General features: G+C 54.3%; 1 protein-coding gene across 1 annotated transcript in view; it reads right to left on the minus strand.

Annotated features, from left to right (window-relative positions):
- The window catches only part of LOC311188133 (unconventional myosin-XVIIIa-like), a gene marked incomplete at both ends in the record, with an annotated part of 37,150 nt that extends 10,711 nt beyond the window's left edge, over nucleotides 1–26,439 (minus strand). The window contains 26 exons of the mRNA XM_084259888.1: nucleotides 1,172–1,285; nucleotides 1,695–1,841; nucleotides 2,100–2,204; nucleotides 2,644–2,754; nucleotides 3,307–3,507; nucleotides 3,594–3,717; nucleotides 5,419–5,573; nucleotides 5,893–6,020; nucleotides 6,454–6,565; nucleotides 6,775–6,894; nucleotides 7,017–7,106; nucleotides 7,482–7,625; nucleotides 8,343–8,471; nucleotides 11,756–11,821; nucleotides 15,186–15,295; nucleotides 17,651–17,894; nucleotides 18,167–18,353; nucleotides 19,109–19,268; nucleotides 19,408–19,549; nucleotides 21,958–22,044; nucleotides 22,834–23,026; nucleotides 23,297–23,387; nucleotides 23,601–23,777; nucleotides 25,645–25,665; nucleotides 26,016–26,160; nucleotides 26,376–26,439. Of these exons, the coding sequence (XP_084116014.1) occupies nucleotides 1,172–1,285; nucleotides 1,695–1,841; nucleotides 2,100–2,204; nucleotides 2,644–2,754; nucleotides 3,307–3,507; nucleotides 3,594–3,717; nucleotides 5,419–5,573; nucleotides 5,893–6,020; nucleotides 6,454–6,565; nucleotides 6,775–6,894; nucleotides 7,017–7,106; nucleotides 7,482–7,625; nucleotides 8,343–8,471; nucleotides 11,756–11,821; nucleotides 15,186–15,295; nucleotides 17,651–17,894; nucleotides 18,167–18,353; nucleotides 19,109–19,268; nucleotides 19,408–19,549; nucleotides 21,958–22,044; nucleotides 22,834–23,026; nucleotides 23,297–23,387; nucleotides 23,601–23,777; nucleotides 25,645–25,665; nucleotides 26,016–26,160; nucleotides 26,376–26,439 (3,367 nt within the window). The remainder of the gene's footprint in view (nucleotides 1–1,171; nucleotides 1,286–1,694; nucleotides 1,842–2,099; nucleotides 2,205–2,643; nucleotides 2,755–3,306; nucleotides 3,508–3,593; nucleotides 3,718–5,418; nucleotides 5,574–5,892; nucleotides 6,021–6,453; nucleotides 6,566–6,774; nucleotides 6,895–7,016; nucleotides 7,107–7,481; nucleotides 7,626–8,342; nucleotides 8,472–11,755; nucleotides 11,822–15,185; nucleotides 15,296–17,650; nucleotides 17,895–18,166; nucleotides 18,354–19,108; nucleotides 19,269–19,407; nucleotides 19,550–21,957; nucleotides 22,045–22,833; nucleotides 23,027–23,296; nucleotides 23,388–23,600; nucleotides 23,778–25,644; nucleotides 25,666–26,015; nucleotides 26,161–26,375) is intronic.
- Between the last annotated feature and the right edge of the window lie 481 nt (nucleotides 26,440–26,920).

Raw genomic sequence — 26,920 nt, forward strand, 5'->3', positions numbered from 1 at the left:
GGACTGTCTCTGCAGCTCAGGCAGACAGGGGCTAGGTGACAGCTGCTGTCTGGCAGTTCTTTGGAGGCTAATGAGAAGGCAGAAAAGGTCCGGAACAAAAGTCCTATCGTCCTGACGCTAGCAATCTAGGCTCCAACCTGCCTACTCGCAGTCCCTTCAAGGCCCTAGGGAAGGATCCCTCAGGTCTGGGAAGCTCTGCTGGCCGGGATTCTCCTCCCCCGGGGACAGCCCACTCCCTGGCTGTCCAGCCCCGCAGCCAGACCACTCCTGGTGGGGGAGGGGAAGAACAGCCAACAGCAGCTTCAGGAAATGAATGAATCTATTAGCCTGTAATTCCAAACCAAAATGACTGCGTTGGCTCCTTCTCTGCCCCATCCATCTTGTTACCGGGCTGTGGGGAGCTGGGGAAGCCTCCGCCAAGAAATTTATTAACTCGGATTTAAATAAAATGGTAATTTTATAACAGCCTTTTTTAACACAATTAAGGAATTTGAATTACTCACCTGAAAACTGCTGAGGAGCACAAATGTCATGGGGATAAATCAAGCCGGGGAGATTGGCATCTCTCGGCAGCTGGGTGACCAGCTTCTGGGGTGAGGGGGCGTGGAGCCAAGAGCAAGCCCAGCCTCCTCCCCTGCCCCATTCCCTGCTCAAGGAGGGACTGGTGGCCGCATCTCAGTAATGAACTCTCAGCCGATAGATGGGCCGTGGGAGAGGTGGGGAATTAAAAGGAAGGCATTAAATAAGAGCTCTAATTAGCTGCCGCTTGGGCTTGTCAGTGGGCTGGCCAGGGGAAGGGGAGGGAAACAGAGCCATCCCATCCTCTTATCGGTGCTTCTGCTAATCTCCAGGCACCTGTTTACATCCCTCAGCCACATTAGCTGCCTTTATTTATGGTGTTGGGGCCTGTGGCCAAGCTCCCACAGGCAGGTGGTTAAACAGGAGATGGACCCTTCCTTGCTCGTTTCCTCTTCCACCACACCCCCCCCCCCAATCCCACGCCCCTGCTCTGAGTGGGGAGAGGCAGAGGGGAGGCCTGCACTCCCTGCAGAAAGTGCTGGTATGTAGGGACCTGGCTGGGGAAGGGCTCCTGTCTGGGATGAAAGGGGCCACTGTCACAGGTTATTTCCCCTTCAGCTCCCAAGCCTGGCCCTGCACCCCAGATCCTTACCGCTGTCTTGGCTTTGGCAATGTCATCAATCTGAAGGTGTAGGTCTTCGATCTCCACCTCCATTGCTTTCCGTGCTTTTACGGCTGCTGCACAGGTGAACTCTGACTCCTCCAGCTGGACACAGAGCCACCCCCACCCCAGGGAGAGACGTCAGCCATTCCCTGAGGGCAGGAGGCTTGCAGGAAAGAGGGACCCCAGGTGCCCTCTCTCTGTTCACTTCACACCCTGGGGCTGCCACCTGTTGTGGTGCACACATGGGTACCTCCTCCCACGACAGGGATGGTGGGTACCAACCCATTCAAGCACCCTCACTCTGGTCTCTCCCCACTACCCCACTTAGTGGTCAGGCCATACAGCAAGCACAGACCCCGAGGAGTCTGCTCGTGAAGAGTGGCTTCTCTGTCCTTTCCTTTACCTTCTTTCCCAAGGACTCAAGAAACACTGAGACAGGCAGGAGGGAGAGAATAAGAACTGTAAAAATAAGCTAAGTTGCCCAGGGGCTGATGATTTCTCTGCAGGATACCTGGTTCTTCAGCTGGGCGATCTCCCGCTTGCTGGGTGCGTTGTTCTTCAGGTGGTCTAGCATGATCTGGGCATCCGCCAGCAGGGCTTTGGTGCGCTTCAGGTCTTTCCGGAGCCGCTTCTCTGATTCAAAGTCCCGCTGGTTCACCTGGGTGGATACCAGAAGTTGGGGCTCTGGGCCCCACCAAAGGGCCCTAGTACTCCTCAGTCCTAACAAGCAACAACAGTGGAAGTGACATCATGCCTACCTGCGCCATATAAGGTGGCCTTCCCTTCCCCAACTGATGACGATGGGCTCTCTGAAGCCCAGCCCTCACCCCACAATCCCAGATTTCAATCCCTAAGATCCCACTCCTAAGGCAAGTGGGCAGGAATGGCCAGGTCCCAACCTGCAGTGTCCACTCACCTGGTCGCTGAGCGAGGTGAGCTTGCTTTCCAGCTCCCGCTTCTCTCGTAGGACCTTCTGCTTGTCTTCATACTCTTCTTCCAGCTGCACTTCCATCTGTTTTAACTGCAGTACCATGGGGACAGAGGCCCATTAATCCTCTCAGTGTCCAGAGCCAGCCAAACCCCTTCCCCTGTGAGCCCCCCACTCTGGAAAAACAGTGGGGTGTAGAGGGCTCAGACCTTGAGTTTGAAGTTCCTAGAGCTTCAAAGCAGCTGGGAGAGAGAGGGGTTGGCGGGCCATGCAGTGACTATCCCAGCCAGCACCCTATCCCAGTAAGCACCCTCATTCTGCCCCTAGAGGGGCAGGCTAGCTGGCTGCACAGGGGACTCAGGGTAGGCTGCTGCTTAGCACAGAGTAAGGTGCACTAGTTCTTCAAGGGCCTAAGTTGTACAGACTCTGAGAAAACATATCCCAGCCACTGCTAGGATTCTGAAAGGAAATTCCTGGACCCAACCAGCAATGGAAAAAAATGTGGCTAAGGTAGGGAAACAGAAAGCCTTACCTTCTTCTGACATGACTGCCGGGCCTCCTCTACCTCCTCATCCCGACTCTCCATCTCCTTGGAATGGGTCTGTCTCATCCGCTCCATCTCCATCTCTAGTCGCAGCTTGGCCTAGGGGTGATTTGGGGGTAGGATTGGGTTCTTTTCCCTGTGGTGCCCTGACCCTTGCCCACTGCACCCCTGTGGCAGCTCTCCCAGGCTCAGCAGCAGAGAACACCTGCAGCTAGTTGCCTTAGCTCTCATCTCACTCTTGTGGCAGCTGGCTTCTCCAGAGAAGCCGAACACCCTTACTGGATGTCTACCATAGACCCAGAGGAAGGCTGCTGAGGGTGGGACTGTCCTGTGGCTTTTCCATTTGTCTCCCGGCTCTTGCTCCCTGAACTGACACAGTGGCTCAGTGGCAGGCTGGGTGGGCTCATGGCCTCTCAGCTGCTATGTATGCATCCTGAGCCCCCTTACCACCAGAACTCAATTGAAACTTTTTCTCATGGAATGTTGCCTGAAAGTTTAATTATGTTTATACTGTGGCTGGTACAGCTCAGGTGCTCATTTAACATTTTGTAAGTGAATGAATGAGTGAATGACAGGATGTGGGATCCTGCCCTCCCCTGGTCCACACCCTAGATCAGCTGTGGTCTCTCCCTTGGGTCGGCCCTTCAGCACCTGCTCCAACATCTGGATGGTCCCCGCCTGCTCATCCAGCTCTTCTTCTTGATCTTTGACCTTGGCCTCCAGGTCCCGGAGCTGTTTCTTAACCTTAGCCAGAGAGGCTTCATCCTTGGACTCTTGGGAAGAAATGTCCTGGAGCTCAGCCTCCAATGAGACAACCTTCTGGGTGAATCCTGCAATGTCCATGTCTTTTTCCTGGAGCAAAGGAGAAGAGGCTGGTCCTGCATTGGTCTGACTCTGTGAGGGGGGGCAGGGAGTGGACAGTGAGCAGCCCCACACACCTCCAGTTGCTGCTTCAGGCTGAAAGCTTCGGCAAGGAGCATGTCCTTCTCCCGCTGCAGCTTCTCCCGCTGCAGCTTCTCCCGCTGGGCCTCCTCGTGTGCCTGTGAGAGCTCACTGTCAAACCTGCGAGAGAGGACAGCCACGAGGCTCCATCAGGTAAGGACAGAGTCCAGGTGTCCAGCACCCATAGGCTGCCAGGAAATGGATCCACAGATATGGAGCAGAAGGAAGAAGAGGAGAGATTCATGCAGCCCGAACTTGGGGCCAGGGGTAAGGTGGGGGTGACTTTCAGGATTTACAGGTCATGTCACTGAGGCCCTGCAGAGCAAATAGATCTGGGATGGGCTGTGGGGTGGGGGTGGGGGAATTCATCGAGGAGGCCAAGAGTTCTTTTACAAAGTGATCTCAAGAGGGAACCAAAAATGCTTGTAGGGAAGAGGTGGACAAACTCTTTCCTCATGTGTTAAGTCTTGACATTCCCCATTTTGATAGGCCAGAGTACCTGGTAGACATCAGAATGGGTAGAAATGGATGTCCTGTCTTGTCTCACTCACTTTCCACAATTCAATTTGGCAACTATGAATGGAGCTGCTGGCTCCTGCCCCCACCTCTGGGCACCTGCCCCAGCAGCACCCATGTCATCACCAGGACACCCTATATGGGGCTGGAGGCCAGCTGGCAGCATGCTTCAATTGGTGCACAGACCGTGGTCAGAGGCCTGCTTCACTCCTCTACTTCCCAGCCTTCCATTTCCCCGCCCAGTGACTCTAAATAAGGAGTAAATTGCTGAAATTCCTCTTAACACCTTCCTTGAATAGCTAATCAGGTTCCTGTGGAAAACTGAACAGCTTCCCCCAGCCCCATCCCCACATTAAAAAAAAAAAAAAAAAAAGTAAGAAAACTCCGGGCAGCTGAAACCTAATAAGTTGCCCAGCGGGGAGTGCAGCAAATGGTAACTAGGTTGAACTGGCACTGTCATCAGGGTGTTCAGGAGGGAGGTCCCACTAAGGGTGCTGCCTCTAGATAAAAGGGAGAGTGCAGGTTCAGATAGGATCTAGGGCAGCAGAGTTGCAGTGCTGGGAGGGAGGAGGACATGACCTTCATATTTCCCTTCATTCTTGGCAAAGCAACAGCCCAAGTGGGAAGGTGACAGTGAACCCCTGCGGGTAACTGCGAGTCACTGGGAGAGCTGGGCTCTGCCCCTCTCACTTCTGCAGTGGTGGGGGTGCCGTTGCCCCTTCACAAAGGCAACCAGTGCCTCTGCTAGCACTCCTCCCTTACCGGGTGCTGTTCCCACTCCCCGGCACCCTGCTGTTCCCAGGGTGTGTGGGTTCCTCGGTGTTGCTAATAAAGGCGTCCCATTCCCATCCCCAGCCAGGGAAATTAATTTAGATTGGATTTTCTCCTGTGAGGGCTGCCCCCCTCCTTTGTGTCATTACCATAATGAGATGGAAGTGGCACGGTAGTTTAACAACATTAGTCAGGAGAGTGTTTGTGGAGCTGAGGCCGGGAGAGATGGGGAGCTGGGTGGGGGGCAAGGGGCAGGGCTGCAATGGAGAGGGTCCTACACGGGGCCTGGCTCTGGCCCTTCTTACTGGGCCCAGGCAGGGTGACAGGCACACTTGTGGGGAGCACATCCCAGAGTGCTTCCTGTGGTCTGAGTGAGCCCCCATTCACAAAGACAAGAGGCTGTGTAGGCAAGTCCCTACCCTCCAACCCCCAATTCACATCTTTCTTCCTTCCTTCCTCCCTGGAAGAGGAGGCAGGGAGCATGACAGGCTGTTGAAGAAGATCCTCTCAGCCCAGGGCATGGGCTCCACCCACCTCCTCTGCTTCTTCTCCAGCTCATGGTTGCGGACCTGCTGGCCCTCCAGGTGCAGCTTGGTGTCCTGCAGCTCAGCTGTCAGCCGCTGGCACTTCTTCTTGAGCTGCTGCAGAGCCCGCTGGCTCTCATCACTATCCGCTTGCAGGTCCCCGAGCTAGAGGCCAAGATGGGATGCACGGTCAGCAGCCATTGAAGCTTGGCGGTATTAGTGATGAAGTTAAAGAGAAAAGGTGAGGGAGGGAGAGACCCAAAGATGAGGGACAAAGTCCAGCTGCCCAGGAAACCTGACACTGTAACAATAGTTTGCCCATGGTTGTCCCCTGTACCGCAAGGCTAATATGCCAGCCCATCCCTATTGTTCCCAGGCCTGCCTGCCTCAGCCATTCACTGGGCACTCACAAGTAGCACTGAGCCCCTCCAGTGCCTCCCAACCCCTCTCAGGTACAGAGCTCCACTCCTTCCACCAGACTTACCCGCCTCTCCAGCTGCCTCTTGTTCTGTTGCTCCACTTCCAGCTTGTCCTCAAACTCCTGCTGGAGCCGCTTCTTGGTAAAGTCCACCTCCCGCACAGCTCGCTCATACTTCAGACGCCATTCACCACCTATGGTGTTGGGCGCAGACAAGGGAGGACTGAGCTGCAGAGAAACTGAGAAGGGGTAGAGGGGAAGAAGGGAGGGGCGCAGGTGGAATCCACCAGAGGGGCTCAGAAAGGTCTTGGCAATGATGTCTTCCTCCCATGGAAGGAACCATCAATCAGGAGAAGCCAAGAGGGGGTGATGTGGCTACATGTGCTGCCCTCTCCTCCCAGATTGCCAAGACCATGGGCTTCAGATGGTGTCATTAATGAGGTTGTTCTAGCCCTACCCAGTAATCCACTGCATTTATTGGCACCTCTGCTTTCTCATCTATTTCACTTAAGCCTTACAGCAGTCCTTTGGAGGGCAGACAGGCCTGGACAAGGGGTGTGGTTACCCAAGGGTGGCATCACGCTCCTCACTCATGCCACTGCTGAGCTCCTCCTGCCTCATACCTACCTGTGTCATCATCATCCATTTCCCCATTGATCTCAGCTGCCCGGATGAGACGGGCCTCCATCACCTCCATCTCCATCACCTCCATTTGCTTCTTCAGTGCATCGTACTGGGTCTGCAGAAGAAGGGGTTAGAGGTATGCCATTCCACCCCTCACTCAGTATCACCTGCACCCCAAAGCCACACAAATCCTGGTTATACGCTTACCCAGGGCAGATGGGTGCTGGGCTAGTGGCGAATGCCACAGGTCCTTGTGGGGAGCAAATGGGCACTAGGGTGTGGCAGCCACTAGTATGGCTGTCTTCACCCCAGCCCTGCCCTCACCTGCAGCTCCTTCATCTCCTTCTCAGCTCGGAGCCTCTCTGCAGTCTCAGCGTCCAGCAGCTGGGAGGCGGACTCTCCCGTGTTGCGTTCATCTGTCAGCTCCGATGTCAGCTCTGAGATCTGAGGTTGGGGGAGGGAGTCACCAACAGTCGAAGTGCCTGCCGCACTCAGCTGGAACACTGAGGGAGGCCCTCCTGGGCAGTCACCCTGCAGAGGTGGTCAGTCTGTCTGGTGTCACTCACCCGGGTCTCTAATCGGTCACTGTTGAGCCGCAGCTCATTCCGCTCCTTCTCCACCTTCTCAAGCTTACCCCGCAGCTGCTGGATCTCCTCCTGGAGGAAGACAGAACCAGAGGCACTATGAGGGGCTGGGGCCCAGAATCTGCACCCCTAGGGTGAACAAAGCTAGGGAAGTTTGGGTCAGGACACAGGAAGCAGGAAGCGACTGCCTCTCAGGGGTTATTCATAGGCCCTGCCCTATAGCCTCAGGATGCCTGAGATTTTATCCTAGAGGTAACCCAGGGGCTCAGGCAGCACTCCAGAGGGACACTTTCTGTTTGATGGGCATAGCTCAAGGACACCAACCCTCTGGAATAAACAAAGGAGTACTTGGGAGCCCAAGACAAGCTGGCAAGGCTCTTATCCATGTGGATGAACTACAGACCTTTCCCTCCTGGCAACTTGGCTGCTCTGCAGGCTTGTACGTACGTCTTTGTTCCGGATCTGCTCCTCTGACAGCTGTACCTCGATGAGGGGCCGTACAGTTGTAAAGAGCTTCCACCAGGGCCAGTCCTTGACCCCTTTATTTTTCTTGATATTCTTCTGCACACAGCGAATAGCCAGGTCCTGGATCTAAGTTAGGATGGGGTGGTGCACACCAGGTCTCTTAGTCCCTCTGGCCTTGCAGTTTCCCCACTACGCCTGGCCAGGGTGCCCCGCCACCAGCACTGCTACTGGACTGCTCCTCTGGCCACCTGACCCAGAGTCAAACACTCCCCATGCCACTCTTTGTCCCCAGCCTCCCTCCATCCCTCAGTGAGTGGGTGGCAGAGTCTGGCCCTGGGAACACTGCCTGGGCACTAACCGCTCCACCGTCATTAGGAATAATTTCATCTGCTTTATTTGCTGCCTGATTATTTCCAGCACCCTGGCCTAGATGTGCTATAAAACCTAATCTTGCTGAAACACAAGAGGCGGTGGTGCTGGCTGTTTTATGGACTTGCTAATAAGAAAAGGAGTCGCTGACACAGCTCCTTAATCTTCATGGAGCAGCCTATCATCCAGAGCCCACCTTTGCTTGGGTCCTGTTTCCCCCTGTGCCCTCCTGCCACATTGCGGGGTACACTAGCCCTTGTGCTAGCACCAAAGAGCTGCCCCTTCCCCAGCTTGGCCCAGGGCATGGTGCCCTTGGAAGGTCCCTGACTCTTCTCCCCTAGCTAACCATTGCTTATAACCCCAAGACCAGCTCCTGGGCCCTGCATGATCCTTTGAGAGTCCCATCCCACCCCAGGCACTCTGCTTTGTCCCACCCGACTGGGGAGCAGGATTGGGATGTCTCTGGTATAGCACCTTTCTCTTCTTGAAGTGTTGGCGGGCCAGGTAGCCCTTGCAAGCGGCCTGGAACAAGGTTAGATTCCTGCTTGTTTGTTCATCCCGCTGCTCCTCCAGCCGAGCCAAGGTGCCTGCCCGGAAGAACACCTGTGGAGAAGTGAGCTAGGTGAAGGCAGGAGACTGGACTGCAGAGCCCAGCAGAGGTAAGGGTGGTGAAGGGGAGCTAGCTGGAAGCAGGAGAAACAAGCAGAGGGCACAGGACACCAGTAAACCTGGGAGGTGGCCCTTGGCTTGAGAAGAAAACTCAGTCATCCAAGAGAGGAGAGAAGGAGCAAGGAGAGGCCCTGGGAAGGCAGAGGGAGGAGGGCCAGCTTGGGGACTGGTGAGATTTTGGAAGGAGAGGAGTAAGGTGGGAAATCTAACTTCAAAGAGATGAAAGGAGAGGGAAGACAAAGGGAAGGTACAGGGCAAGAAGGAAATAAAACAGTTGCTGGTCAAAGGGGAGATGGCACTCCCAGCAATACCTATGGTGGCTTCTTCCCCCAGGACGGCCAGCAACACTGTCAAGGCTTCTTGTGCCCACAGCCCCGGCAGGGCCCAGCCACAGGCTCCAGCTGCCTTTGACATCCAGCTGCCTGGGATCAGGTGCCGTGTATGTGTGTAAGAAAAAAAGGTCCCGGAAGCAGCGCACAGAGGAAGGGGCTGGGAAAGGAAGGGGCAGGGGCAGTGGGAAGCTCCTACCCCTTCTCCACAGGGGTGTGGGAAGTTCCTACCCCTTCTCCACACCCTCCCTCCCAGTTTCATTTCAGACCGTCTCCTCTTTCATGTGCCAACACCCCGCCCCCACACACACCCAGGTTTCATCTCATGAAGAAGCCAGTGGGGTAGGTGGATGGTTGGCTCAATCAAGGGACCTGTCATACAGGTTTGGGGGCTGGAGGGCAGACTAGAGAAACCAGTGGGATGCCCCAACAGCCAGGCTTTCCTCTCATTCTTTGGTGCCCTGAGCTGGAGCTGGGTAAAACCTTCCCTACTAAGAGGAAGAAATGAGTGTGGTGGGGGAAGGGGAGGGCAAGAAGACGAGGGGAGGGTGAAGGAGAGAGGTGGAAAAATTAAAAAAGGTTCATCTTAGGTCCTGGAGAGCAAAAGCACATCTAGGAATGTCCCCACCTCCACCTTGCACAGAAGACAGAAAATCCCCTTTCGTGGGACAGAGAAGATATCAACTCCGTTGCAACACTCAGAACTAGTAGGTAGAGCACCCCAAGGTCTCTCTTCAGGGAATAAGTGGGAAGAGTGTCTAAACTTTCTGCTGAGAAAGCTCTGCCTCTGGAGACGCCACAGAAACTCCCCTGAGGCTGGCCTGGGAGAAAGCTCAGTCCTCCGGACATGTCTCCAAATCCCGTATGGGGGACTGAGCACCTGGGATCTACCAAGCCCTACCTGAGCCTCAATTTCTCACCAGGTCTGAGCCTGAGATTCCTCCAGGGGATAGGGACAATCCACGGCCCACCGGAGGGAAAGCATGCTAGTGGTCTACACACAGGGTGGTGCCAGGGAAGGGGATGGAGAATGGCCCCAAGTCACTATGAAAAGAGAAAGAATGATCTAGAGACTAAGACAGCGAGCTTCAAGCCTCTTTGGAACACTGCACATTGGGGGGACTGAGTAAAGGCTTAGGGTTATCTCCTTCCAACATACCTGCCCATATACATACACATACAAACAATGTCAGGAGGCTCTCAGATCCTCAAACTCCTTGTCTGAACTTCACCTCACAGTCCTGTGGGCTCATAATGAGATGTCCCCTTCGTCTGAAGCAATGTGACAATCAAACAGGGGATCCTCGCCCACCAGTGCTAACCATAGCTGAGAAGTCCTGAAATTTATATCCTAAACCAGACGTGTGCAAGCGTTCAACTTTGCCCCTTGCTCTGCCCTGAACATGAGTGGGTCCTGGGGCTCACCTGCCATAGTCACGCAGGTACCTCGGATGATTCGGATGGCAGAAGGTCTGAAATGGCAGTCAAGAAGAGAACCAGCCCGTTCAGGCCCCCTCCTGCCTACAACATGCCTTGGAGGAGGTACCAGCCCCCTAACAGCAGCCAGCAGCAGCCTGGCCTGCCAGAGGGACAGGAGTTCACCCAGAAAGAGACCAAGAGGCCAAAATGAAATCTTTGCCTGCAGCCCCTTAGTCAAGAAAAATTTGGTGGGGGTGGGAGGGTTGGGGAATGGGGAGAAGTGAGTCAGACAGAGGTAGACATAGCAGAGACTAAAGCCTGGGGAATGACAGGGAAAGAGTCGGGACCACAAAAGACAGTGAACAAGGAGAGAGAAAAAACAACCAGGAATCAAGGAAGAGAAACCAGCAGAGACTGTCAGGGCCAAAAAGAAAAGGGAAAAATGGGACAGCAGAGGTGAAGATGGGAAGACACAAAGACACAGTGAAGGGAAGGGAGAGGGATTCCCAGCAAAGGAGAAGGCAGGGCAAGAGGAACCAAGAGACTCAGAATGCAGAACAGAAAGAACAGCATGGACAAGAGATACGATACTTGTCCTTTGCAAGCATCCCCTTGCACCTTGCACTCCCCACGAGGCCCAGGGACCTGGAGCTCCTTCCCTTCCTGCTGACAGATGGACGGGTCCAGAACCCAGGCTGGCTCCAATTGCTCCCCCTCCAACCCCCGGCCCTTGAAGCACATACGTGGATGCTGCACTCAAGCCTCCCAGTCTCAGGATAGGAGGGCAGGCAGGGCTCCCTGCCCCATGGGAGGGACCCTCGGCTGACCCTTTGGTGTGGAGTGAGGTGGCTGACTGACACCCAGGGGTGGGCGTGCCGGTTTTTTATTTGCAGCATTCCATTCAGATGAGGAATTCAGCCTGAGGGCAGGTGGTAGCTGAACCATCTAGCCACAGCCTGCTTGCTCCTCAGGGACCCTGGCAAACCTAGACTAGCCACAGCCTGCTTGCTCCTCAGGGACCCTGGCAAACCTAGACGACTCACCAAAGGGAGCTTTGCCCTAGGGAGCACCCTGCCTACCGCCTTCCTGCTTCATCCAGCTCTCTCCTTTCCATCTTCCCCACTCCCCACACCAGGCCTCAGACCAGTTCCGGGCAATCTTCCAAGCCCTCCTGACATCACAGAGATGTTCATGGCACTGAACAAGCCAGTTATTCTGAGGGAGGGAAAGTCAAGTTTGCTGCTGCTGGAACATCAAACTCCTCGACACTTTAGAGGAAGGGCGGCCTCAGATGGCTGGGAGTAGGGGCAGGGATGAGGGCAAGATTCAGATAGGGCCCCAGGAGATTCCTGAAGTCAGACTAAATAGGGAGGGCAGGAGGGGAGGGCCAGCCATATGGATGAGGGTGACCAGAGAGTGAGGGCCTGACCACCCTAGCCCAGGCCTTTTCCTTCCTGTGGGATAACTCACCCGGCTCAGGCCCATGCAACAGCTACTCTTCTCCAGGTCCAAGGACTCCAGCAGCTCCTCCACTGCCTGCAGAGAGAGGCCTCTGTAATGGTGCCCACCCAGGGGCTCCCCACTTCCACACAGGGTTTCACCCAGTCACTCAGTCCTTCCCCATCTGTCCTCCATTCAGACAGTCCATTATTTAACAAGCACTTCCAGTGAGCTTCCAGAGCATCGTGGTCTTAGAGTCGGGATATAAAAGTGACTATAAGTGGGACAAACTATCTTGCTGGGGAGCAAGGAAAGTGAATTAGTGAAGTACAACAGGAGGAGGCACCTAAATCAGGCAAAGGGCCCATGTAAGGCATCCAGGAGGAGGTGTGGCTTGTGTTGGGTCTTTAGATTCAAATAAGAATTAGGCAAAGTGGGGAGAGGGCCTTTTGGGCAAGGGGACTGACATGGCATGAAGACACGAGACTACAACAAGTGCTGAGGAAACGCCAAGAAGTTCACTGTGACTGGAGTGAAATGAGGGCAGGGGACAGTTAGGTGCAACTAGAGAGGTGGCAGGCAGCCTGTGTGCTTTGAGAGCACTGGAGGATTCTCTCAGGGAGGCACATGATGAGATTTGCATATCAGAAATCTCCCTGCACAGGGGTGGAGGATGGATGGAGGGTGCTCTCCCTGCCTCCACAGCGACTGCAGCAACTCATAGGACAGAGGCTGGAGTCTGACCCAAAGGAGGAGAGGAGGGGGAAGGAGGGAGACATTAAGGCAATAGAGCCTTGCCAGATGTGGTGGAAAGGTGCATGAGAGGGAGGACTCTAAGGACACCCTGAGGCTTCTGACTTAATTAGATCCTGGAGTCTCTCTCTGAAGTATACAAGGAATACAAGAGAGAAAAAAATTGGGAAATGATAGAATCTGTTTGGTTTAAACATGCTGAGTTTAAGGTGCTATAAGGCATATCGGTAGAGAATTCCAGAAGAGAGCTAGATAGAAATTCGTGTTTGGGGCTCAGGAGAGAGGCCTGGGCTAGTGGTATTGATTCGAGAGTCATCAATATATCTGTGGTAATTGAAGTGATGGGTGTGAATGAGGTGTCCAGGAAGAAGAGTGCAGAACAAAAAACACATACTGTCAAGGAGAGCTTTAAAGAAGGACCTTCACTTAAGGAGCAAGTGGGGGAAAACGGAAGCTCAGAGGAACTGAGAAAGAAACAACAGAAAGGTAAGTGGAAAACCAGGAGTGGCAGTGGAGAAGCTGAGCAGAGAACATTTCAAAAAGAACAGGGTGGCCGACAGTCACAAGTTGCCAGGATGGACAGAAAGTGCCCGTTAGCTCTGGTAATATGGAGGGCACAGTAGACGGGAAGGTCCGGCCCAAGGATTCAGGGGTGGGAGCCGGGCAGCCGCAGAGGGAGGAGGGAATGGCAGCTGGGCTGGGGTAGCAGGAGGAAAGTAGGTGCTACCAGGTAGGAGAGAGACAGGGTTGACAAGGCTCCTTTCAGAGAGCAACGTCTGCAAAATGTCTCTCCACTGAGAGAAAAGAGCCATCAGGGGAGAGGCTGAAGGAACAGGAGCCACATAAGAGTTACCCTTGATGGGGAGGGAGATCAAAAAGAATGGGTACAAAGCGCAGGAGGAAAGGACTGGAGGAGGGGAAGGATGCCTCTCCCATGTGGACAGGGAGGCTGGTGAAAGGAGGTGGTATCTGAGGAGAAGTGGAAATTGGACCCTTGATGTTATTAGCACTTGGAGGCAAGGCCAACCTGGGGAGGATCCGTGGGTGAAAGATGAACGGAAGAGCAGGCGAGGAGCGTGGAATAGGGGCTAGATAAAATTGGGCACATGGAAACCCGGCCAGGCCACTTCAAGAGCCCAGTTGAGGCTGGAGACCATGACCTATAGAAATGCAAGTCCACGCTGTTGCATACTTCTCTCCCTCAGTGCTTGGGAGCCCCAGACCAGGGAGTGCAGAATGCCCAAAGGCTGGTCCTCTGGGGTGGGTGGTGGGCAGGGCAGGTACCACGGAGGCTCAGGAAAGCTGAGGGTGATGAATGACCAGAGTGTTGGCTACAGAGTCCAGGCTGAGTAGAAAAGAAAATGAAGTCAGAAGGGAATGGATAGAGCAGAGAAAATGGAGTGAGGTTCAGAAATGAGAGGTCTTGATAGAGACAAAGAACAGGTCTGGAGAAGAAGAGCGACGAGACGCACAGGTAGGAGGCTGTGCTCAGAGAATGTCACTATGGTATTAGATGTCAGAGGTGGAGCATTTCCAGGATGACAAGCAGCTGAGTGTAGCTTTGAGTGGGAGGCTGGAATGGAGGTCCAGGGTCATAGAGAAGTGAGCATGGAGCGGGTCATCTACACCCACACTGAGGTCACGTGGGACACTGGCAGGTTCTTAAGGGCGAGGATGGAAAGATCTTTGAGACCTTCATGAATGTGGGTGTACGACTCAGGGAGCAAGAGAAGGGGGGCTTCCTGCCCCATTCTGTGGAGTACCCTTCCTTTTGGGGAGGCCAAAAGAAGGTCTGGGATGCCATCAAAGTCAATCTGGGTACCCGAGGCCAGAGCACAGTGGAGGAGGGGTCCTTTGCTCCAAGAGCCCTTAAGCTCTGAGGAACTGCTTCTGGGGGTCAAGATGCCAGCCCAGAGCGGCAGAGAGATATCCTCTTCTGCTTTGTGGTTATAAATTCAATAACCTGGGGCTGTCGAGGGGCCTTGGAGCCTCAGACTCACCCCCCCCCACCACCACTAGGCGGCCCCCCTATATCAATCTTCCTCCTGGGGGGATGCTTTCCCAGCCCTGCACAACTTTTTCTTTTTTCTTTTTTTTTTTTTTTTTTTGCTTAGAAGAACTGGGGTGTAGGCCAGAGGTGCAGGGGGTGAGAGGATCCACCAGAGACATAGTAGGGAGTAGAACAGGCAGATTTACTGAAATATGCTGCTGAGGGGAGCAGCGGATGAGACAGGAGAGGTCTGCTGCACCATATATGAGTTAGCTCCCTGGCCCAGGATTGAACTCAGGCTGTAGAGGTGAGGCTGAGACTTAAACCTGTAGGCCACCAGGGAGGCATTCTGTACAACTTTCTTTTGCAGGAATTAGTCCCTGATGTGGAGTTAAAAGTCGAGGGGCCCTAGTGTTATCACGGGGCAAGATTTAAAATGGGAACTAGTTCGGACCTGCCACCTGGGAAGCTCTTGGATGGGCTGTCTGCCATACCAGAGAGCAGACACCCCCATTCAGGCCTCCAAAGTGGGTGGCTCTTCTCATGTACCAGGCTGCCTTCTCCCCACTGCCACAGCTTTGTCGTCACACACCCTTGTTCTGGCCCTAACTGGCCCAAACCAGGAGCCTGAGCAGGGTCAGCCCAGCTCTCTCTAGGTGAGGGGAAAAGCGGCTGCTTGGAGGGGTGTTTCTTGGGGCTCTGGGGGCCCAGACCTACCCGCCTTTCATCCACCACAATGTAGTTGCGCCCGTGTTTCTTGGTCAGGTGTGGGGCCAGCACATCAAACCGGCGGCGGAACTCAGAAAACACCATGTGATCAGGGTAACCTAGAAAGAGATCAGCTGGCTTGTCAATGCCTTGCCTGCTCCCATCAGGCCCCAATAGGTGCTAGTGCCCAGGCAGCCAGTGGGAAAGTCATCTGAAGGGGAAGAAACTGTGGGAAGCAGAGCCTGCAGTGGGAGGCAGGCCTGGGGAAGGGGGGCAGAGAGGAAAGAGACAGGAAGGAGGGACAGCAGGCTGAGAGGACAACTGGGGCTATCCCATGGGAGAATTGCAAGGTTTAGAAAGGTAACAAGTTCCTTGTCAGTAAGGTGTGCAGATGGCATGGCTTCCACCTGTCAGCAAGCTGTGGGGATACAAGCCTGGATGACCTCTAAGATGCTTTCTAGCTCTCCAAGGCTATGACTCTGTGATAACCCGGAGAGAATGATGTCTTGAGGACTTAGTAAGAAAAAAAAAAATAGAGCCTCAGATAGCAGCTAAGAAGAAAAGTGCATGGCCCTGGGGGTAGAATCATGGGCCTGGCTCGTATCATCACATCACCTTGGATATATCACTCAACCTCTCGGAGCTTTGGTTTTTCACTTGTAAATGGGGGCCCTACCACTTATCTCACATGGTGGTCCTAGGGATTAAATGAGAAAATAGGTAGAAAGCACAGCTTGGTTCACTTGGTGGGTGTGCAATAAAACCCTCCCTTCTTTTTTTCCAGTCCCCTGAGGCAAGATAACAGAAAGGGCTCCCTGCTGCCCCCATACAGACCTTGAGCCCAGGCCAGGTGGTCAATGGAACTTGTAGGTTCTCTTTCCCCAAAGAGTGCTACTTCGAACAGAGACCCCCTGCTGTCTGGGTTGGAGGTGGGGGCAAGGATGAGATGTCCTGACTCAGAGCAATGGCAGGACATTGGCCAGCAGGAGGCTACTCTGAATCACCCTGAGGACTTACTCCTACAGAATCGCAGATTTTCAAACCCAAAACAGGCCTTAGGCCAGATATAACTCATCCTCCAGATGTGGAAACTGCAGCCTGAGAGGTGAAGTGTCTGGCTGGTTCAAGGTCGCAAAGGTTGTGGCTGGAGGCAGAACTGTATACCAAGCTGGGCTCCAGACAGCCGGTTGGGGGCTGGCTCCACTACACTGGGTTAGCTTGCTCTGGGAAACCCTCCAACTGGGAGATGAGGCTGATGCATGTGCCTGATAATTGAAACAGGAGGCGGGGGCCGCTGAGGGGCCAAGACAAAGTGAGCTATTGATTGTATCTGAATTGCAATTAAATTGATGGGCCAGGATAGCAGGTCTGGACGCCTGGCATCTTAATTAATCATCAGTGCTATCGACGGTGGCTGGGGGCTGGGGGAGGGGAGGGGGGCCTGCTGCTGCTGGCCTCATCGATCTGCTTGTTTGAGTAAAGCACATTGATTTTGGTTCAGAGCGGTAACAATCTGGTTTTGAAATAATAAACACCAACTCCATATCAAGACGTGGGGACAGATCGATGATTTATTTAGAGCAGGGCAGGAGTGGTTTCCTGCCTTTAGCTGCTATGGAAAAGTGAGGGTGTCTGTGCAGATGCCTCAAGGGGACTTGACCATGGGTGGGTAAGGCCCTTCCTGCTCTTCTAGGTAAGGAAAAAGGGTCAAAAACAAGGCAATTCATCATTTTTCAGGCAAACAAAACCCCACCAGAGAGGCATAAACTCTTGAGTTGGTCTGCCTGAACAGATCCTGCTCTGTTACTCACTGGCTGTGTGATCTTGGGCAAGGTACTTAACCTCTCTGAGCTTTAGTTGCTTCATTTGGGGATGAGAATAATACCGACATTTCATGAGGTAATTATGAGGACTACATAAATTAATGTGAATGGTGAGTTTAGAATGGTGCTGGGCACAGTGTAAATGCTCTAAGGATGTTAACTGCTATCACTATCACCCTTTCTAGCCTTTCCTCCAGATGGATCCATAAAAAGGTTCTGACCTTTCTAGGGAATTCTAAGTACTTCAGAAAGACTTAGCACCCATTTCCCAGAGGGGGACTGGTCCAGCTACTTGCCTGCTCATGGAGGAGTTATTGCCACCAGGCAGATGACCGCAAAGGGCCACTGGGTGTGCTGCCATGGCAGAGATGACCAATCCACACCAGGGGGCCAGGGAGAGGGATTTGCAGCATATGGGGCAGAAAGAGGCTGGGGATAAAGAGGACTAAACCATGGAAAGGAGAAGAGGTAGAGGGGAGTCAGCAGGGTGGAAAGAAAAAGAGAAAAGAACAGATTGGATTGGGAGGGATGAAAAGTATGGGAACCAGAGTAGAAAAGAAATCTTGCACCCCCATGGGCCCCATCTGTGAGGCAGGGAGAGGCAGTGGCAGCTCTAGAAAAGAGGCAGGCGTGTTGGGGGAAGGAGCCCACCTTGGCGGTACATGCGCATGGCATCCAGCAGGCGGGAGCCTCGGAGCTGGGCACGGAGCAGGGGCACATCAAGCTGCAGGAGCCCAGCCTCGCAGGGATCTCCCGAGGGCAGGTCTAACTCGCTGCTGCTGCTGACTCGGCGGGAGGAGGCAGAACGGGGCTCGCCGGCCCAGCCCTCTGCCACAGGCAGGAAGCAGTGCACAAAATGCAGCTTGGACTTCTTGATGGTGTCAATGAGGGCATCCTGCCAAAGGGGGAGGGGACAGTTACTTGGTGGGCTTTGATGGCCCATGCCCAGGAGAGCAGGCACTGGGACTGGGAGGCCCATACCTCACAGCATGGCAGGAGTCCCAGCGGTCAGGACCTGCCATATGCTATCCTTGCTAGGTCTGGGTGGTCACTCAGAGGGAGCAGTGTGAAAAGAGGACCTCACTCACAGTGATGGAGTCAGGATGCTGAGTGGGCACTGGGGCCAGGAGTGGGGCAGGACCCTGGGACCTGGGCTGGCACACTCACCACCTGCAGCTTAATCTGGATGCACAGCGACTTCTTCTTGACAGCTGCCATGCCTGTGGTGAAGGTCTTCCGCATGCTGGTGGCCCGGCGCAGTGCCAGCTGTGAGCCACCCTCAAGGCCCGCAATGGAGCCCGAGAGCACGGTGGCGCTGCCCGACCGGCCCAGAAACAGGTTGCTGATGATTTTTCTGCCAGAGGTAGGAGGGTGAGGGAGAGAAAGAAGTCACATTCAAGGAGCAGCAGAAGCTGTTCCTTCTTCCAGCTCCTTTGACACCAACCCACCCCCACCCTGCTGTGGCCAGGGGTGTGGGTTATATGGGCTGGGGCTGCATATCCTGCACCCCTACAGAGAAACCAGAGAAATCCTCAAATAGTAAGGTGAGAAAACCAGGCTGGGCAGATGCCAAGAGGCAGGCAGGGAATGGACAGAGCAGGGCGATCTCCTCTTCATCCCCAGGGAGGACCCTCAACATACTATGTACTGGAGTCTAACATCTACGTAATTTACTCATTATACTTCCTGGTCATTTTCTGTCCCCCCCCACTTGAATGTAAATTTCACGCAGGCAGGGATTTTTGTTTTGTTCACTGCTATTGACCAAGAATCTAGAAGAGTCCTAGAACAGAGTAGGTGCCCAATAACTAAATGAATAAATTCTGTTGAATGAAGAATAGATGACAGGGCTTATATGACTGAGAGGGTTCCAAGGCTACTCCTGCCTTCTATGAAGAATGTGGGGCTAATACTCAAATTTAAACCACAGGTCGTTCCAACCACATCTGTCCCACCTCAAGAAGGTGACTCCCAGGCCTTCAGGACCAGTTGGCCTGGGCTGCTGCCTCTGAGGAGGCGGAAGCTATCTACTCTGTTGGTGAGGAGGTCTAAGACCAGGAGCCCAGAAACTTCTGGGAAGGGCCATGGGAAAGCGAGTGGTGTTCTTACTTCTGGGAGTCTTGCAGGAGCCGGGAGGCATTCTGGGTGGCTGGGTTCTGCTTGGTATAGCTCAGCCATCCTGCCATATTGTACTCGACCCAGTTGGTGCCATGGCTGTGGCCCAGGAGAAAATGCTGCAGCTTGCTGCTGCGCAGCAGGGGACTTCGGCCTGAAGGAGGAAGAATCAAGGCCCAGATCACTGGGGCATACACCCAGAAAAGCCCAGGGGCTCCCTGAACCTCCCAGGGGGTATAGGCAGGTCCTCTGGAGAAGCAGCAAAGGAGCTGCCCCCCAGGGGTGCTCTCTACCTTTCTTGTCACCTTCCTGGGGGCCATAGTAGGAGAAAAGGCGCTCTAGGAGAGAATCCTCAGTGGCCCCCGGCACCAAAGCCTCCTCCTCCAACAGCCAGAGCAGGCCCCTTGCCTCGTCCGTGCGGGCCAGCGAGCGGACCTATGGAGGAGCAAAGAAATCCCACCATGTAACATGGAGTGTGGGAAAGGAGCCAGGGCCCCTGGTCCAACCATACACTATAAACATGCTATACACACACACACACACACACTCTCTCTCTCTCTCTCTCTCTCTCTCTCTCTCTCTCTCTCTCTGCATCTCCTGCCACTCACTGCTGACACCTTGTGGAGCAGCAGTGCAGCAAAGAGAAAGAGGGGGCCAGAAAGAGACCAGAGAAGCCCACAGTGAAACATGATTCTCTAGGTCTCATGTCCAAAGGCACCAAAAACTGAAGGCTCCTAATGAGCCCCAGTCCACATGCACAGGCTCCTCACCCCTTGTCCTCCCAGGGTCACAGGAGTTTGGAAAGTCCCAGGTTGCCGTTGCCCTCACTCCCTGGACATGACCTCTTGGGCAGATTAAAAGAAATCTGTCAAGTCCTGAGCACAGTGCGTGGCCAAAGGAAGCTCTCAATAAGTGATGGTTATGGGGTTAACACTGGTCTCCTTGAGAGGGAAGAACTCAGAGAAGGCTCAGTGCACTGCAGATGGGATCAAGTGCCAAAAGCCAGCATAAGTGATTTCATGGATGTGGCAGCCAAAGTGGGCAGAGCTGGTGTGATTAGAGAGAAGGGGTCCCCACATGAAGGGAACAACCACTCAGCTGCAGCAACAGCTGTTCTGGAAGATCAATGGGCTAGTGTTGGTAAATCCCCCAGTTTTACAAGAGAAGGTGGAAACACTAAATACCCTATGCAGGCTAAACAAACTAGGCCTGTGGCCACATCTGGCCTGAAGGTGAATTTTCTATGTAATTCCCTAATTCCCATAGGCAAGAAGGCTCAAACTTTCCCTACATACTATTCTGGTCTGGCCATGAGGGCAGTCTATGCAAGAGAAGCACCATTTCCCCGCTCTTTGACCCTAGCTCCTGCATCTTCTCTCCACAGCTGCCCAGGGGAGCTGGTGTGATTATTGGGAAGAAGCAGAATATACCCAAGGACCAATAGATAAGGAAGGTCCTAGGGTAGCTGGAGCAGGAATACACAATGAGTGTATGGCACAGGGAGTGGCAGGCTCTGCAGTGAGGAGACCTCAGCCCCAGAGGTGCTGCTGCCCATCAGACAGGGGAGAGCAAAGAAAGGAGAGGATGGCCATAACCCACTCAAACACACTGCCTGGCCCACTGGGGCTCCTCAGCTCCCTACTCCCCAGACCTCCTGGGAATGGCAAAGGCTCTCAGCAAGAGCCCAGGTGTCAGGAAAAGAAAAGCCAACTTCCCTGGGGACACACAGAACTTGGACACTTTAAGCATTTGTCCCAGGGGGACACTCAATCTCCCCAGAGCCCAACCTACATGTGCACTAGCCCAGCAGGGCCTCCTTCAGCAGAAAGAAACAGGGAAGCAATACTCAGAGCAAAGGAGGCAGATCAGCAGCCTAGCAAAAATGCCAATTCTCTACAAAACAACTCAGGGAATTCCCCTCACTGAAGACAATCTCCAATGCCAGGTGCTCATCAGGACAACCAATGCCCAGCATGCAAGGTGCCCAAGACACTAGTCCAGAGGGTGACAACCCTCATTCCCACAGTAGAGGGCTGAGGGTTCACATGCACACAGTCCCGCAGCAGAGTAGGGCATCCGTTTCACAGTTGGGCACTGTTCCCCTGCTTGTGCAGAGTGCTGTCTCTCCTTGCCCCACTCTGCCGACTGCCTCAATTGTGACTGTCCCTGGGGTCCAGCCAAGCCCTCACCTAGGAAGAAACAGCAGGGCTCCTGGCAGACACACTTGAGTCCCAGTTCATAAGAGAGAAGACACACCTTCCTACCTGGCTCAGACACCCAGGGGCTCTGACCCCCATGGCACCAGAACAGAAGAAAGAGGCACTGTCCTGGCTAGGCTGGCTGGGGTACAGGGGCAGCGCCCACAGCTCTCAAGTGCTCTAAAGTCTGGGCCCACAGTGGCCCCACCAAAGCAGTGCACAGTGGGAGGGCCCTACGGAGGGAGAGGAATATATAGATTTTTTTTTTTAATTTTATTTTATAGAGGCATGTTTTATTTATTTATTTATTTATTTATTTAATTCATTTGTTTGTTTTGTTTATACATGCACTGGGTACAGTCAGAAGCACGGGAGGGTGAGAGAATTCACCAGAGCCAGAGCGGGGAGCAGAGCAGGCAGAAGGACCGCAGCACATTGCTGAGGGAAGCAGCGGGCGGCAGGAGAGGTCTGCGCGCCATGTGGGACCCTCCTCCGGTGGCTGGGGAGAAGCCGGGGATCGAACCGGCACCGCAGAGGCCGCGGGCAGCTTCGCAACCCAGTGCTCAACTGCTGCGCCACCGGGGAGGCCCGGGAGAGGAATATAAAGGAGAGGAAAGGCCAGCCAGGCCTCACTGGAATTCCTACCAGGGACTGATGGGAGGCTTCATCCACAGCAGCCACAGAGTCAACCATGGCTGTCTCCAAGTCGTCAAATGCCACCTCGATGTTCTCCTAGGAAGGAAGGCAGAGTGGGAGTGAGCACAGGCCCTGTGTGGGGTGCAGCCTGTGAGTAGGCCAGAGGGGGATGCTGGGGTCAGCAAGTCTGACCTCCTGTCCTAGGCAGGAGCTACTCCCAGCAGCCCGACTGACCAGTGTCCATTACCTCCTAAGGCACCACACTGTAGCTCTGAACAGCTAAAACTCTAACCTCCTTTTATATTGGACTAAAGTCATAAATTCCTGTTATTCACATTAGTTGATCTGGCTACACAGTGAGCCTACTCTCAATTTCACATAATTATCCTTGAAGCACTTGAAGACAACTGTCATTTTCCTCCTCAATCTTCTTTCATCCTAGATAAATATCCTCCCCAGCTCATTTATATGAGGTAGGATTTCTAGATTTTACCCCACCTACCCACCCTTCCATGGAAGGGGCCCAAATAATCATCATCTTAACAAGTCAGGAGACTGGGAGATGGGGAAAGTTAGGCCCCACACAAATGGAGGCAGGGACCATGGGGTGTTGGGTGAGTTTCATAGGAGGAGGCCTTGAAGGTGGGCAAGGAGGGCTCTCAGGAAACTTGAGTTCATCTTCATTTTCTTGGAAAGCAAACTCTCCACAAAGTAAGGATATAGCCTGGAGCAGGAAAAAACCCCACTCCAGAGACAAACGAGCGAAGTAAAGAGCTGGGAAGGAAGCAGCCAACAGGGAAGAAGGTGCCTCCCCTTACCCACAGATGGCATGCCAAGGTAAGGCTTTGGAGGGGTGGGGGCAGCAGGGGCAAGGTCAGGTGCTACCTCCTTGTATCTTTCCAACTCCTGCACGAAGGTACGCTCGTGGAAGAGCCTCTGCAGCCGGTCCTGGGCATAGTTGTGGCACAGTTCCTCAAAGGAGGCTCCGCGAGCTGACCCACCCTGCTCGGGGTTCTGGAAGCCAGGAGTGTCCACAATCATCATAGAGCAGAGTGAGTGCTGGCTGGACTTGAGAGCCCTTCGCAGAGAGAGGTGGGTGAGAGCTGGCCAGGGCCTCATGATCCACCCAATGGCCCCACTGCTCTGCCCCTGGCATCCAAGCAGCCCTGGCCTGCCCCATGCTAAACCCCCATGCCTGCCCAGGGGAGAGGACGCACCTCTCCCGGCCTGCAGCAGCAGTGAGCCCTCTGCTGGTGGAGGACGGCTCTGTTACAGGAGCACTAAGGCTTCAAGTCCACCTTTGTCAAGGCGGAGGCGGAGGAGCTCCTAGACCCAGCCTGGGACTCACCGGTTCATTAGGGAGACAAGAAGGGTGAAGACTTCACTGTAGAGGCCAGATGCCATGCCTTCTAAGCACTCCAGCGCACTCAGTTTGGGGCCTGTGGGGCAAGAGGATCAGCTCTATCTCCTGGTCCCTGGGACACCCCCCCCATCTGAGTATGCCCCCTACCTACCCAGGATAGGTCCCCAGGGCTGGGCCTCTCACCCTCAGGGAAACATCCACTTGCCCCAGCAGTCTCTCTACCCAGGCTGACAAGATGCCCTGGATGAGGCCTCCTGCTCACACCCAACAGCCCAGGGTCTCAAGGTACCTGTGCCATCTCCCAGGCTGCTCTCCTCAGGGCCCTGACGGAAGGAGGTAGAGCGCTGCAGGGTACCCCCCTTGTGCTGGTGCTTGAAGATGGCTGAAGAGAGCTCCTCCAAGCTGCAGCCCAACAGGTAGGCAGCCTTCTGGGCCCACTCGTGGCGGGCAAACTGCTTGCGTCCACCTATAGAGAAAAGTATCTGGCATCTTGGATCTTCCTCCCTTGGGCATTTGATGACCCTTTGCTCCTATAGGACTGGGGAGCAGACATCTTCCAGAGGAGAAAAACAGCCCTGATGACACCAGAGGGCTTTAGGCAAAACAGGGAGCTCCAGAAGCTGCCAGCCTTTCCCAGATCCCCAGCAGTGGGGAGGGGGGGGGGGAATGTGTGTGTGTAGGGGGGAGGAGAAGGAGCAGCTCCAAAAAGAGGATGTAACTTCACATTGCTGCCACCAGAGGGCTCCCTGAAAGAGGTGAAAAACCCTGTACAGGGCTTGGTTCCAGGGGTGCCAATTTAAGGAAGATGGTGAGCCAGCCTGCCTGTGATGAGCACAGGACCCTCTGTCCTGGGGGGAACCATCACAAGAGAATGCCAGTGCCTCCCCCTTCCATGATTGCATGATTGCATTCAGACCCTCTCTCTTACCCCCAGGCATCTGCCAGGAGAGCCCACAAACACCCACCCATGGCCCAACAGTGGGGAGGCAAAAAGAGCCGCAGGGAAAGGGAACAGCCCACGCAGACAGACGCGCCTCAGCCAACATGTGTCTAATCACGGCAATTAGGGAAAGCTAACAAGAAACAAGGTTTTACCTTCAGCAGCTTCTGTAAGGCAAAGGACCAGCATGCAGCATGCAAAGAAAAACAGCGTGTTAGCAAACAGTCATCAACTGAGCCCGCCAGGCCCATGGGAAGGGACCGTGGGGGTTGGGAGATTGTGAGGAGAAGCAGGAGAGAAAACACAACCACATTCAGATCCAGAAACACACACAGTCCACAGGAGTACCTTTAAGGGGTGTGATTGCACTGACACACACACAGACCCATAAAGCCATTTTAACCCACACGTACGCGCACGTATGCGTGCGCGCGCGCACACACACACACACACACACACACACACCCTGGAATATACTGGAAGCTCTGGGGAGGTAACAGATACAGCTCAAGCAGGCCCATGGGCTGGCACACCCAGCTCTCCACCCGAGTCAGTGCTGAGTAAGGTTACAGGAAACCTGGACTTGTCACCTCCTCAGAATGAAAGAACTTCCTCAAGACAGCCACACAGTCGCCTACACAGTCTGAAGATAATGTCTTTAACTCAACCTTATTCCTCTTTGGCAGGGATGTCACCTGCTGGTATCAAAGAAGCCCAACACCCGTTCACCTGTTCCTCCATGCACCCACCCCACCTGTGCTTTCTCATTCCAGCTAGGCAGCCTGGGGCCCTTCACTTCCCAGAGGAAGATGAAGCCAAAGCCAAAGGTGCTGTTCAGGACCAGCATCCCTTTTCCCTAAAATGGAGGAAAAAGGGGTGAAATGGCGCTTACAGGGCCCATCTTTCAATGTAATCTCGAGGAAGGCACAACTTTTCCAGGCTGGACCGAGCCCGAGCCATTCACCAGCCCCAAGCACAAGTGCGGAAGCAGCAGCCCATTCATTACCACGGTGCCTGCTGCCCCCTAGCGCCTCCAACCCACATGCAGAAGGAAGAGACAGCTACCAATCCAGTGGAGAAAACGGAAGAACTCGGGGAAAACTGGCCTCTGGAAGCCCCAGGAAGCAAGCCCACCCTATCCTACCCAAGCCCCCATGGAGGGCATCCTCAGAAGTTCCAGGACCTGGAGGCAAAGCAGGTAGAAGCAGCTATTCCTGGGACTCCGAGAAGCCCCAGTCAGCAGCGCCCTCTCCAACCTCAACCCTGGGGTTTCTTCCAGGCCAGTCCCCTCTGCTGTGATAGAACAAACCCAGCCCCCAGAGAGAAGCCAGGGCAAGCACCAAAATGGGGCAATGTGGCCCCTACAACCCAAGGAGGGGCCAAGGTCAGTTACCCGCTTGCTCCTCAAGGGCCTCTGTCGGGAAGGGAAGAAGAAGGAGAGTTAATCCAGGAGAACAGCTCCACTCGTTGCTGCTGCCCTTCTCTTTCCCCTCAGCCTCCAACCCCCCAAGCTTCCCAGGTCTTCACAGTGTTCCCAGGCACTGCCACCTGAGTGCAGGCCTCAGACCATCCTTGGCAGAGATGCTTCTTGGGGTGTTTGCAGACTTCTGCCCTCATGTGGGGGACTGGGAAGAGGTGCAAGCAAAAGAGGGGAAGCTGATAACAGATGAACCTGTGCTCAGTGAGGACAAACTGAGGGCGGGCTGGGCCCCCACAAGCTCTCCTGGGTGACAAGTCAGGCTGTCGGGACCCACTGCGGGTTACCTTTGGTGGCTCCTGCAGCCCCCAGGTGGTAGATGGCGGCCAGGATGAGCCAGCAGGTTTTCTGTTCATCAGGGGAGATGCCTAGCACCTTCATGGCTGTCTGCAGCTTACTGAACTGCTGAGCTGCCTTCTGCTTCTCCTCAGGCTGCAAGGAGGGACAGGTACACAGTCACTGGATCTCAGAGGGGCATTCTCTCCCCAAACCCCCAGGCTGCTGGACCCTCAGGAAGGGCATGGTGTGGGCAGAGCCATCCAGCTAGAACTGGGCTCCTGCTATTCCCATAGGGCATCCCAAGCCATTTAAGGCTTCTCCTACCCTCTAGGCCTGGGACTATCAACCCAATCCAACAGGCCCCTCACCTTGGCCAATGGCACAATTCCAAACACATTGTTTTCTGCCAAGTGGTTCAAGTGGAGCTCTGTCCTAGAGGTACAAATGAAGCATCAGTACAGTGTTTGGTGCCCATGGCAAGGTCATCTGCCTGCCAGGGTGAAGACAGACTCAGTTTCTAGACTCCAAGTTCTGTCAATCATGCCCTACTGGTAGGCCTTTCCTGATGAGCCTGGACACTTGGTCAGAGGACGAACCACTAGGACAGGTCACCAGAGATGCCCTGGAAGGGAGCTGGGAACCTGCCTGAAGGGCAAGTCCAGTCAGGTCAGAGACTGGCCTCAGTCACAAGAAGTGGAAAGGATAACACCCTACAACTGCTTGCTCAGCCTTATCATTTATCCTTTTTTTTCAGCAAACACAGATAGCAAGCCTGAAGGTCTGGTGGGGAGATCCTGGCAGAGGCAGCCAACATGGGGGCAGGGAGGGCCAGTTTGGAGGACACTAGAAAAGACTTAGGCTTTTAGCCCCAATGTGGGCTCAACATTCTAGCCCCATACAAGTCACTGACTAC

Source organism: Talpa europaea, assembly GCF_964194135.1.
Source record: "Talpa europaea genome assembly, contig: HAP1_SCAFFOLD_316, whole genome shotgun sequence".
Classification (NCBI taxonomy): Eukaryota; Metazoa; Chordata; class Mammalia; order Eulipotyphla; family Talpidae; genus Talpa; species Talpa europaea.